Raw genomic sequence first — 13696 nt, forward strand, 5'->3', positions numbered from 1 at the left:
ACTGCAGTGAGCATACAGATACATCTGTGTACCTGTCATTCAGCAAACACTGGTTGAGCACTTACTACACATTAGGTGTTATGCTAGGCGCTATTTGTACAGGGCTGAGTGATGTAATTTTCACCTCTCCAAGGTGGAGCCTCGGGCGTATTATCTCCAGGATAAAAACCACCAACTGGCACCACGTTCTGGATGCCGGTAGGCGGAGCCTGAGGAGGCCTGCGCGCGCACTCCAGCTGCGGGTCAGGTGACTGCACCCTGGCAACGGCTTGTTGCTGGCAACCGGGCGGTGGTCTCGCGGTGTTCCTTAGGCAGCTGCCTGCGGCGGGAGGCACCTGCCATGAATCCGCCTGGGCCCTTGGGGGCCCTGGAGAAGGAGGAGGAACACTCCTCCACCCCGATTCTCGGGCCGTCCATACACTCCGACAACCCTCAGGAGCGGATCCAGGCCCGGCGTCTCCGCATCGCGGCGCGCCTGGAAGCCCGGAGGCGGTGAGCCGGGGGTCCGGGCGGGTCCGCAGCGGAGCGCCCGGGGTGACGGCGTCGCAGGGCGGGGACGAGGCGGGCGCCTTCCTGGGGCGGGAGGTCCTGCGGGGAGGGGCCGGCGGGCCCCACGCGTGAGCGGGACTTGTTTCTCGATGAGATAGGAAAAGTTTCTTCCAGAGCGTTCAAGCAAAGTACGGGATATTAAGACATTCAATACACCTGTAAAGTCAAAGACGGAAATAATAGTCCCTTCAGCACTTTTATTGAGACGCTGCTATGCCATGCACTGTGAACAATACACTGAAGACACATGCCGTCCGTGACCTGCCCTCAGAGGTCTTTCTTTCCTCCTTCCATCCCAACCTGCCTGCCTTCCACATGCATTTCTGGAGTGGACCTCAGCTGTCACTTCTGCTGGTCCCAGGGGCTTATCTGGTTGTGTGACACACAACCTCGTTCCCTCGTTCCTGAAGGGTCTGAGACTGATAATCATGACCTTCTCAGGCTAGGGTTGTTGCACCTGTCCGTTCACAGACACAGCGGGCTGTCATAAGGGGGTGCCAAGAGGCACCTGCATAATCTTCTGAATTCCTGAACACCTTCACTGCCTAACAGCACTTATACCTTGTCCTGCTGCTCGGGGTCAGCTACCCTACCATGGTGACTTCTTGTCTGCTGGCCATTGGACACAAGGGGCCCAGAGTGGTGTGGCTGTGTTCCAACAAAACTTTATTTATGGACACTGAAATTTGTGTCACAAAACATTCTTAGTATTTTGATCTTGCTTTTCTACGTTAGTAAGCTTCACTTTTTAAGAGAAGTTTTAGGCTCACAGCAAAATTGAATGGAAAGCACAGGAATTTCCCATATACCTTCTGCCTCCACACACGCACAGCCTGTCCCACTATCAACATCCCCCACCAGAGTGGTACCTTTGTTACAAATGATGAACCTGCATTGACACATCATCATTACCCGGTGTTCATAATTTACATTATAATTCACTCTTGGTGTTCTGTGGATTTGGACAAAGACGGAGTGACAAGTATCTACCATTATAATGTCATACAGAATAGTTTCATTGCCCTACAAATCCTTTGTGCTCTGCCTATTCATCTGATCTTTTTCTTTAACCATTAAAAAGTGTAAAATGCATTCTTTGCTTGTGAGCCCTACAAAAACAGGTGGGTCCTATTTGACTCACCTGCCAGTCTGAATGTATTGGATCCGTGTGATGTTTTGTGGGATATCTAGATGGTCCTGATCTATTCAGACTATATTTTGACAGCGATTAGAATTAACATGACCCTGTGAATGTGAGGATTATATGAGTATACATTATTATCTATTCCATGTAAATGTGAACTTCCTGATCCTTTTTCCCGACTGAGGTAGAAAATAATACATTTGGCCCGATCAGCGGCCACCTTGTATGTACCTAAGGCCACTCTAATCTGCTCTAGCAAAGCTACCACACTTGTGTGGCAGCAGCAATCAGGGCTGCTACTTGGGTGAACTTGCAGTATTGCCAATCATTTCCTCAGAGCCATCCAGCTTTCGCAGTGGCCAGGCCCATGACTTAAATGGAGACTTGATAGGGACCACCCCTCCTGCATCCTTGAGATCCCTAAGGGTGACACTAACACCCACCATACCCCCCCCCCCCCGCCTTCTGGTTTTTGATTGTTTTTATGTACTCAGGTGCAGTTGTAGAGGTGTCCATTTGTCCTTCCCTGCCATGATAACTCTTACAGGTCAAGGACTAATGTGGGAATTTCTCAAATTTCTAAGTATGTTAAGGTCACTCTGGTTGCTCTTTGAAGGAGTAGTTGGAGAAGGCCAGAAGTGCAAGTAAGGAGACCAGTTGGGAAGCAGTTGCATTGGTCCAGGTGAGGGATGGCTGGTCTGGCCTAGTTAGTGGCAGTGGGTTTGGAGAGAAAGCGGATGTTACTCAAGACATATTTTAGAGCTTAAATTTCTTGGATTTAACTGATTTTGGACATGCTGGTCAGAGATCGGGGAAAAAACAAGAATGGCTTGAACAGCTAAGTAGATGGTAGTGCCTTTCATTGAGATAATGAAGGCAGTGATGGGGAAAGTGAGGCAGGATTTGGAAATCAAGAGTTTGGCTTTGGACATATTAAGTGAAGCTGGATTTGGGGAAGGCATTAAAACCTAGCGATCCATTAGACAGTTGGACGTGGGTCTTAAACTCAGCAGAGGATTCTGGATTAGGGATGTCAGTGAAAAGAGTCAGTAGCATTATGATTGTATTTAAAACCATGGGAATGGATTAAATTACACTGGAAAAGAGGATAAAAAGAGATGAGAAGAGAGCTCAGGCCACGCCCTAGGAAAGGTCTGCATTTAGAAATGGGTAGAAAAGGAAACTCTGGCAAAGTGCTGTCTCCATTTTATAAGGATGACACAGAAGGGCCAGTTGGTGCTCGTGGGAAATAAGTGATGTGCACCTAATTTAACACCTGGAGCCGGTAATTTTTATAACACAGCTAATAATAATAGCCTGGAAAGAAAAGCAGACAGTGAACGTTTTCTTTGACTGAACTATGAATATAAACAGGCCAGCAAAATAATTCTACAAATAAAAGTAAAATTCGCAATACGAAATAAGAAAATAGCAATGGATCAACACCTTTTACTTATGTTAATGTATTATTATTTTTTTTTTTTGGCGGCGGAGAGGGGGAGGAAGAAAAAAAACACGAAGAGAAGTTTCCACAAGTGTTTTCAAAAGAATTCCGCAAGATGTAGAGACATGATGGTACATAAATGGCAGAACTGAGCTAACTCGGCTACGTGCATGGCTGTCACAGGCCAACTCTATTCTCCTTCTCCATGTTCTGTGAATTAACTTCCTTGTTAGTTTAAAGGATAACGGATAGAAAGGTGCTATATCGAAGCCTACACATATATTATTAAAAGTCAACAAGGGGCGCCTGGGTGGCGCTGTCGGTTAAGCGTCCGACTTCAGCCAGGTCACGATCTCGCGGTCCGTGAGTTTGAGCCCCGCGTCAGGCTCTGGGCTGATGGCTCAGAGCCTGGAGCCTGTTTCCGATTCTGTGTCTCCCTCTCTCTCTGCCCCTCCCCCGTTCATGCTCTGTCTCTCTGTGTCCCAAAAATAAATAAACGTTGAAAAAAAATTAAAAAAAAAAAGTCAACAGTAACTGCAGACATTGTTTAGAACTTAGGGCAACAAAAGATTTTTCAGAAAAGAGTGTTTTCATCACTGATCTTGTTTTGTTCCTGGCACATGTTGGTAATAAAAAGCGGACTTTTAGTCCCTTGTGTTGTTTTAAATTATTTAGAGGCTCCTTGACTGCCTCTGGTGCCCACTGCCCTAATTGCTTGGGTCTTGATATGCCACGGGGGTGGAGCTTTTGGGAAGAAGCTGTTAACAGAATCAAATGTCGTATAAAAATAACAGAATTAATAGGCTAAAGCTCCTGAAAATCCCAATCTCTACCGTCTCGGTTGAAATTTGAAATTCCTGGGAGATGTGATTCTGGAGTAAAACTGACAGATGGAACACATACATTTATCTTGGATCTCTATCAAAACTCCATTAGCGTGACATTTAAAGGGATTAAATAAAAAAGACATAAACCCACGAAGTCAAGCAAAACAGAAGGACTCAATAGCAACAACACTTCGGGAGCTGAGAAGCATAAGGACAGATGGTAGATGGCTTAGCAGATTCAAGAATATGGAAATATAAACTGGTAGTGAGGAAAGCTGAGCGCCCCCTTGATTTACTCTGCAGTAAGTCTGCAAAAGGCCAGAGATCGGAAGCATCACCTTCATATGGAAGTAGAGGAGAAGAAGGGGGCTAAAATAAGGTTTGGAAAGTTAATAGTTGGGTGTCAAGAACCTTTTTCCCACCTTGCACAAAAGACTGGGAGTCTGGAGGAAGTAAAATGGAGGATCTGTGGTTTGGGGCATGCTGGACAGAGAAGAGGCAAGAGCATTGTCCTCAAAGCAAACGGAGGCACCTGGGTGGCTCAGTCGGCTGAGCGTCTGACTCTTGATTTTGGCTCAGGTCATGATACCAGAGTCATGGGATCGAGCTCTGTGTCTGGCCGAGCATAGAGCCTACTTAAGATTCTCTCTCTCTCTCTCTCTCTCTCTCTCTCTCTCTCTCTCTCTCCTGCCCCCCTCTCCTCACACACACCCACTCTCTTTCTCTCAAATATAAAAGAATTAAAAAAAAAAGCAAGGGGGTTCTGTGACCATGTGCACACTGGAGATGAGACCTTGCTTTCCTTCTGCCCATTCCGGAAATTTGGGCAGTTGGAGCTTCACCTCGCAGGTAGGAGATTGACAGCTCTCTGTAGAACCTGACCAGCCTGCAAGGAAGGATTTAAAGGCACTGAAAGCCAGATTTGCACACCAGGCCATCCAAGTAGATTGTCCTGCGCTGAAGTTCACTGTTAAGCTACACCCTTGCATTCAGAGCTTTCGTTCAGCTTTTCAGTCTTATGGGGATAAGGTGGCCAATGATTTCTAGATGTCTGAGGAAAGTCTTTACCACGAAAGGTAGACACCAAAATGAACACATAGAAAAAGCAACTTAGAGGAACTTGAGACTATGTAGGAAGAAAGGGCAGTCAATACTGATGCAACAGCCTATCATTAAGATGATCCAAGGAGAAAAAAGAAATGATATTGCAACCATGGAACAAGAATGGGATGCTGTTGAAAGAACAAAATCGAGCTCTTAGAAATTGAAAAATGTGATAGAAATGGAAAACTCTAGAAGGGTTGGGAAGTAAAGGTCGTGGAATCACATAGAAGATGGAGCAAAAAGAGAAACCAGTAGAAAAAAGATTTTTGAAAATTAGAGGACTAGTCCAGGAGATCTAGTATTGCTTTCTATTCTTTAAATGTTTATTTTTGAGCGAAAGGGAGAGAAAGTGTGAGTGGGGGAGAGAAGGGCCAGAGGATCCAAAGGGGGCTCTGCGCTGACAGCAGAGAGCCTGATGAGTGGTTCGAACTCGAGAACCGAGCCATGAGATCGTGACCTGAGCCAAAGTCGAACACTTAACCAACCGAGCCACCCAGGTGCCCCTAGTATCTCCTTTCTGGATCCTTAAAGAAAGGGCAGAGCAAACAGAGGGGAGGAAATTATCGCTGAAAGTATTTGAGACAATTTATTAGAACTGAAGTTTATGAGTTTTCCAGCTGGTGGGGAACACCTGACTGAACATGTGCAGCCAATGGATGAAAGTAGACCCACGCACAGGCACACCATCGAGAAAGTTCAGTGTTACCAAGAAAACCCAAGTTTCAGCTGCCTGTAGCTTGAAAAGCCAATACTCAAGAGACAAGTTTTGACTGGAAAAGAATATGAGCTTTATTCAGAGGGCTGGCCACCTGGGGAGAGGGCAGACTCTAGTTCAAAAACCACCTCAGGTTTCTGCCTGGCCCAAAGATTTTTAGAGTAACTTTAGCGCAGTGAATCAGTAAAAGGAGAACACAGTGGTCCCTAACACTTCTTCATTGAGAGCAGACGCAGTGGTGCCAGCGAGACGTTATCATGGCAGTGAGAGGTCAGAGGTGGTGCCTGGGGTGGAGGGGTGGGGGAAGGTTGTGTGAGAGGGTTTGGTCCAGAGTCTTTCTAGGAAACAGTGCAATGCATAACCTATAGATACACAAAGAAAGGTTTAATTAATCAATCACTCAGGCTAAAGGAGCTTGCTAAAATGTAAAGACTACTAAGGTGGCTGGAGGGGCCGAGGCAGTGGCTTCAAGAGCACTGAGAACCAAGAGAAGGAGCCTACAAGTTTCCAGAGTGGAAACAACTGTCACGTGCAAAGAAAGGATTAAGAAACAGGGCGACTTCAGGTTTTTGAAGTAGCAATGATTTCCAACCCAGCCAAACAATCAATGAAGTTCCAATTTTTTTACTCCTGAGAAGGGACTTTGATTGGTCAGGAGGTGGGATATTCAAGAAGATGGCAGCTTCATTGAGACCACATGTATGGCAGCAGTGAGGAAGCAGTTTCCCGAAAGAGGGATTCCACTCAAACCCGAGGAGAGAGAAGCCTGGGACAACTCCTTTGGAATATGCTAGGTCAGCATCAAACAATAGAAATACAACATGAGGGGCGCCTGGGTGGCTCAGTTGGTTGAGCAACCGGCTCGCAGCTCAGGTCATGATCTCATGGTTCGTGAGTTCGAGCCCCGCATGGGGCTCTGTGCTGGTGGTGCAGAGCCTGCTTGGGATTTTCTCTCTCCCTTCTTTCTCACTCCTACCCCACTTGTTCTCTCTCTCAAAATAAATAAATAAACTTTTAAAAAAAGGCATACAATATGAGCCACATATGTAATTACAATTTTATGCTGAACCAAGCTTATAAGTAAATTTCTCAAAACACAAAACAGAACAAAAACTTTTTCTAGTAGCCCCATTAAAGTGAACAAAAGAGGTGAAATGAAATTTTGTAATTTGTTTTATTTAATCTTCTATATAAAAATATTGTTTTAACATGTGATCAGTATAAAGCATATTGAGATAGTTTGCTTTTTTTGTTTGTTTGTTTTTCATTCAAAGTCTCCAAAATCCATGTAGTTTGTATTTTATACTCACAGCATATTTCGGTTTGGATCAGCCGGCTACCATATTGGACAGTGCAGTGCTAGGAAAGTTAAAAATGATAAGTAAAAGGAAGCAATGGGATTCACGTTAAAACTAGGTAATAAGAGTTGGTAGCATAGTTATTTTTCTTTCTGGAGCACTGGTCTTTGCTTCAGGAAGTTGTTGGAAGGCTTTTTAAATAGAGTTGGTAATTAATTGGTGGTTTAAGTAGAAAGTCAAGAGAATGAGTGCATTTTGTCTGATAATGGGAAAGCCATTAACCTGCCACATCTGAAGACCTGAGTAAAATGGAACAGTTAGTTTTCTTAGTAATGGCAAAGAGTAGGTTCAATAAGAACAGGGAAGTGAATGAAATGACAAGAAAGAAAATGAGTTTTTGGTTCGATTTGGAGTTGGGGGGTGGTGGTAGCTCAACTCCAGATTTCAAAAATGCTGTAACACTATGTAGAGCTGTGCTGAACTTTGAACAAGGGAGTGGAAATGGAAGTCAGTATTAGGGAAAAAATTTAAGAGTCGCCTGGATGACTCAGTTGGTTGAGCATTTTTTTAATTCTTTTTATTTTATATGTATATAATTTATTGTCATATTGGTTTTCATACAATACCCAGTGCTCATCCCAACAGGTGCCCATCACCCACTTTCCCCTCTCCCCACCCCCCCACCCACCCTCAGTTTGTTCTCTGTATTTAAGAGTCTCTTATGGTTTGCCTCCTTCCCTCTCTGTAACTTTTTTTCCCCCTGCCACTCCCCCATGGTGTTCTGCTAAGTTTCTCAGGATCCACATATGAGTGAAAACATATGGTATCTGTCTTTCTCTGCCTGACTTATTTCACTTAGCATAATACCCTCCAGGTTCCATCCACATTGCTGCAAATGGAATGATTTCATTCTTTCTCACTGCCAAGTAGTATTCCACTGTATATATAAACCATATCTTCTTTATCCATTCATCAGTTGAAGGACATTTAGGCTCTTTCCATAATTTGGCTATTGTTGAAAGTGCTGCTATAAACATTGGGGTACAAGTGCCCCTATGCATCAGCACTCCTGTATCCCTTGGGTAAATTCCTAGCAGTGCTATTGCTGGGTCGTAGGGTTGATCTATTTTTAATCTTTTGAGGCACCTCCACACCGTTTTCCAGAGCGGCTGCACCAGTTTGCATTCCCAGCAGCAGTGCCAGAGGGTTCCCGTTTCTCCACATCCTCGCCAGCATCTATAGTCTCCCGATTTGTTCATTTTGGCCACTCTGACTGGCGTGAGGTGGTATCTGAGTGTGGTTTTGATTTGTGTTTCCCTGATGAGTGACATTGAGCATCTTTTCATGTGCCTGTTGGCCATCTGGATGTCTTCTTTAGAAAAGTGTCTATTCATGTCTTTTTCCCATTTCTTCACTGGATTGTTTGTTTTTCAGGTGTGGAGTTTGGTGAGTTCTTTATAGATTTTGGATACTAGCCCTTTATCTGATATGTCATTGAACATCTGACTCTTGATTTCAGCTCAGGTCATGTTGTGGCTCACAAGATCGAGCCTGGAGTTGGGCTCTGAGCTGAGTGTGAAGCCTGCTTGGGATTCTTTCTCTTCCTCTGTCCTACATCTCTTTCTTTTTCTCCCTCTTTCTCCTTCAAAATAAATAAATAAACATTAAAAAAAAAAAGAAAAGAAAAAAGGGGCTCTTGGGTGGCTCAGTCATTAAGTGTCTGACTCTTGATTTCAGGTCAGGTCATGATCTCCTGGTCTGTGGGTTTGAGTCCCATGTCCGGCTCTGTGCTGCCAGCTCAGAGCCTGGAGCCTGCTTCAGATTCTCTGTCTCCCTCTCTCTCTGCCCCTCCCCCACTTATGTGCGCTCTCTCTCTCTCTCTCTCTCTCTCTCTTTCTCTCTCTCTCTGTCCCTCTCTCCCTCCCTATCTCTCAAAAATAAACATTTAAAAAAATCAAGAAAAAATGAGACAAAGGGATCTGCTTATTTCATTGTGGATGAGATGCTAAGATGATGGTTTCATTTTTCTTTCTTTTTTTTTTTTTAGAGGATTTTTAAAAAGGTTGTGTATTTATTTTGAGAGAGAGAGAGAGAGAGAGAGAGAGAGAGAGAGAGAATGCACAAGTAGGGGAGGGGCAGGGAGAGAGGGAGAGAGGGAGAGAGAGAATCCCAGGCAAGCTCCACGCTGTCATGGCAGAACCTAATGCGGGGCTCGATCTCATGAACCCTGAGATCATGACCTGAGCCAAAATCAAGAGTCATGGACTTAACCAACTGATCCACCCAGGTGCCCCATCATTTGTCTTAAGGCAGTACTGGGAGTCCTGGTGGTCACTGTTCGCCAGAGGAGAGAGTGGACCTCCATGCTGTAATGGTGTGGTTGGTGGGGTCATGCCCCCATGCCTCCTCTAAAGAAGCCCATAATCTAGAACCTTGTTTTACCCCCTCCGCTTTGGTCTCATTTTCTGATTAACACACACGCACACACACGTACACACTGTTTGTAAAATTCAAGTAATACAAAAATATAGAAAATAGAAGTCCTCAGTAAAGTTCCCTTTCCTTAAATAACTACTGTCACCTTCCAAAAATATTCCTATGTGTACATAAGCCTACTTTAAAAAGAAAATTGATGTTATAGTTTACATATTGTTCTACAACTGGGTCTTTTTACTTAACTATTGTGGACATCTTTGCTTACTGCTAGATATCACATAGTACTCTTTATAGGCTACAAAATACTTTCTTCTATTGGCTCCTAAACTCTTAAACAGGCCGGTATTGATATGTGTGTAAGAATGTTTCCATATTCCTGCTAGTGTAGTCAGTGCTGTAATAATCATTCTGCATGTTTCTCAGAGTACTTGCACAGATTTCTTCGAGTTCTTTCTGTAGAGAATTCTTGACGGTTGGGTCAGAGGGGAGGCATATTTAAGTTTGCGATAAATCTTGCCAAGGCACCTTTTAGACACACTGTTACAGTTCACACCCTCAGCCGTGGAGTGATAAGAATGGTTGGGCACCCACACCATAGCCCACACCTGATGTTATTAATCACCTTTTAAATCTTTTCTCGTCTGATGGGAATGCAAGCTGGTGCAGCCACTCTGGAAAACAGTATGGAGGTTCCTCAAAAAACTAAAAATAGAACTACCCTACGACCCAGCATTGCACTACTGGGCATTTATCCAAGGGATACAGGTGTGCTGTTTCGAAGGGACGCATGCACCCCAATGATTACAGCAGCACTATCAACAATAGCCAAAGTATGGAAAGAGGCCAAATGTCCATCGATGGATGAATGGATAAAGAAGATACACACACACACACACACACACACACACACACACACACACACACAATGGAATATTACTCGGCAATCAAAAAGAATGAAATCTAGGGGCGCCTGGGTGACTCAGTCGGTTAAGCGTCCAACTTCGGCTCAGGTCATGATCTCACAGTCCATGAGTTTGAGCCCTGTGTTGGGCTCTGTGCTGACAGCTCAGAGCCTGGAGCCCATTTCAGATTCTGTGTCTCCCTCTCTCTCTGCTCCTCCCCTGTTCATGTTCTGTCTTTCTCTGTCTCAAAAATAAATAAACGTTAAAAAAAAAATGAAATTTTGCCATTTGCAACTGCATAGATGGAACTGGAGGGTATCATGCTAAGTGAAATTAGTCAGAGAAAGAAAAATCCTATGACTTCACTCATAGGAGGACTTTAAGAGACAAAACAGATGAACATAAGGGAAGGGAAACAAAAATAATATAAAAACAGGGAGGGGGACAAAACAGAAGAGACTCATAATTGTGGAGAACAGACGGAGGGTTGCTGGAGGGGTTGTGGAAGGGGGGATGGGCTAAATAGGTAAGGGACCCTAAGGAATCCACTCCTGAAATCATTGTTGCACTATATGCTAACTAATTTGGATGTAAATTTTTAAAAATAAAAAATAAAATTAAAATAAATAAAAAAAAATCTTTTCTCGTCTGATATGGAGAGAAATAATACCTCACAGGCTTTTCAATTTCATTTCTCTGGTTCTGCGTGAAGTTGAACATATTCCCAAATGTCTGTTTACTATGTGTGTTTCTTCTGTAAAATCCTTGTCCACATCCTTTGCCGGTTTTTCTAATTGGTATTTTATCTTTTTTGTATTGATTTGAAGGAGCCCATACTACTTTCTAGGTGGCAAAATTTTGTTAAGTATCTTTTACCGGTTTATGCCTTGATTTTCAAGAAGAGTTTTAAATGTTAGGAAGTAAAGTCTTTCAATTTCCCTCCCCCCGCCTTTAGTCTTACTCTCAGATGGGTTCCCTCCTGTGTTTACTTCTAGTGTTTTTATAATTGCATGTTTTAAAAATATTTAACTTTTTATCCATGTGGGATGTATTTTTGTATATGGCGTGACGTGCTGTGGAAACTCTAAATATAGAATCTATGTACTAGAAATAACTTCAGTTTTTCCACTGTCTCCCATCATAGGGAAGCGCTTGGAGAATATTTAGATGGAAAGAAAGAGAGTGAGGAAGATCAAAGCAAGAGCTACAAGCAGAAAGAAGAAAGCAGACTGGTATGAGCTGGGTGGCGGATGGGTCCCATCAGCCTGGGACACTAGGGAGCTGGGTGTGATGTCATGGCTTTCGTACTTTGCTAGAAGAATCTCAGTAGAGATCCCATGTTCCTGCCTGTAGGCGGAAGTGAATTTGAACCTTTCCCATTTTGAGAGCTCTCTAGGAGTGAGCTTTCATGTTATCTGATGGACTGTTCATAAGCTCAAGTCCAAATGTTTAGGCTGCCCATTCAGGGCCTACCATTCCCATCCTAATTTCACAGTCTTCGGTCCCACTGGTACCTACCTTGGGCCTTGGCTCTGGCTTGGCTGATCCACTCGCTGACCTCCAGTGGGGCTCTGCTCTTCCGGCTGTGTGCCTCTGATCATCCAGAACGCTAAGCCCCTCCCCTCCTCTCTTCCCCCCTCTCCTCTACCTTTCTTTTCTCATCTCCTCTCATCAGGATGCCTTCCCGTATTTCAAGACCATCTCAAGTCCCAACTTGATACACGTCCAATACTTCTTTGTGCCACGCCTTTAATTTTAGACCATTTTCTCCCTTCTGTGACTTCAAATGTGTGTGCCTGCAGTGTCCCCAGTGTGTACACTATGTATGGCTGTGGAGTAGTACAGAGCTCGGACTCCATATCAAAAGAAATTTGTTGATGGCTCTCCCACGGCAATGCCAGGGCTCCTGGGATACTTAATAAAGGACTTGGAACAAGAGGTGCAGGAAGAATAAACAACAGTTGCAAACAGCGAGAAGAACTGGCAAAGTGCTGCGTTTAATTAATTGCTAAATGAATATCAGAGGCACTGGGACTGTAGGAATTGGGGTAAGGAGGAGGGCTCCCCAAGGGGGGGCTGATTGGGAAAGGTTATATGGAGAAAGTGGGATGTGGGCTGCGTCTTGGGAAAAAAAGTGGGACTGAGAAAAACAGAGGAGAGAGATGATTCCTGGCAGAAATCGAAGTGCACTTGGAGAAAAAAAAAATATTCAACTTACTGCAGGTCATTACAGAGCATAGAGATACACGGACAGCACTGCACGGTATGGTGTTAAGGATAAGATACTTTACGGCCGTGGAAAGAAGACTGCAGTGCTGTGTGCTTTTGTTCCAGATCTGGTGCTTCCTGTGAAATAGAGTCACGCCATGTGTTTTTACTGATGTTACTTCATCAAAGGGTCGAGGATCTCTGGGCATTGCTGGTTAGGATAAAAAGGATATTGTATTAATCTGGAATGTACTGTTATAGTTTCTACTGATATGATCTTGAAACTACCGATACGCGGTTCATCCTGAGCACTCTTTGAGCGTAAACCAGAAGAGATAACATTGTTTTCATTAGTAGTTTCTCCAGCTCCCTTTCACTTGGGACTTAAGTCATGTAACATGTTGGCATAGAAAAGAAATGTATAAAAACCAAATGCTCCCTTCCTCAATATCCAGATATTAATCACCACTTTTGCCCTAAGACTTGGACAGGAAGGGCCCCTGTCGTTGGCTTTGCACCTTATCAATCATTTTTAACCGGTGGTTCTTTTGTTTCCTGTTTAATCTGGGTCTGCTCCAATTTTATAAAGATGTCTTTCCAGGTTTTCTCTTAGCAGCTTTATTGTTCTATCATTTACATTTTGGTCCATAATCTATCTAGAATTGATTTTTTTTTTAATGTTTATTTTTGAGACAGAGAGAGACAGAGCATGAACGGGTGATCATGATCACGAGATCATGACCTGAGCTGAATGCTTAACCTTAAGACTGAGCTACCCAGGCGCCCCAATAAAAGTACAGTTGGTTTTTATATAGTGACCTGATGTTCAGTTAACCCTGTCAAATTCACTTGTTAATTCTAAGAGTTTACCTGTGGTTTCTTTTGTTTGTGTGTTTATTTTTTACATATAGAATCGTATCATCTGAAAGTGACAGTTTTAGCTTTTCCTAGGTCTGTTGATCTGTTGGTGACTGTAGCATTTTCAGTTTTACTTTGAGTCTGAGATACTCGATGCAGAAATTTCTCATGTTTGCATCGTCTGAGCAGACAACAGAGAATCGCTCAAAAC

General features: G+C 43.7%; 1 protein-coding gene across 1 annotated transcript in view; it reads left to right on the plus strand.

Annotated features, from left to right (window-relative positions):
• Positions 1-249: 249 nt before the first annotated feature.
• Positions 250-13696, plus strand: part of DRC1 (dynein regulatory complex subunit 1) — a 39399-nt gene continuing 25952 nt past the window's right edge. Inside the window, exon 1 of the mRNA XM_040496254.1 lies at positions 250-492. Coding sequence (XP_040352188.1) covers positions 341-492 — 152 coding nt within the window. The 5' untranslated portion in view covers positions 250-340. The remainder of the gene's footprint in view (positions 493-13696) is intronic.

The sequence above is a fragment of the Herpailurus yagouaroundi genome, unplaced genomic scaffold, assembly GCF_014898765.1.
Source record: "Herpailurus yagouaroundi ecotype Mexico unplaced genomic scaffold, PumYag 188, whole genome shotgun sequence".
In the NCBI taxonomy this organism is placed as follows: Eukaryota; Metazoa; Chordata; class Mammalia; order Carnivora; family Felidae; genus Herpailurus; species Herpailurus yagouaroundi.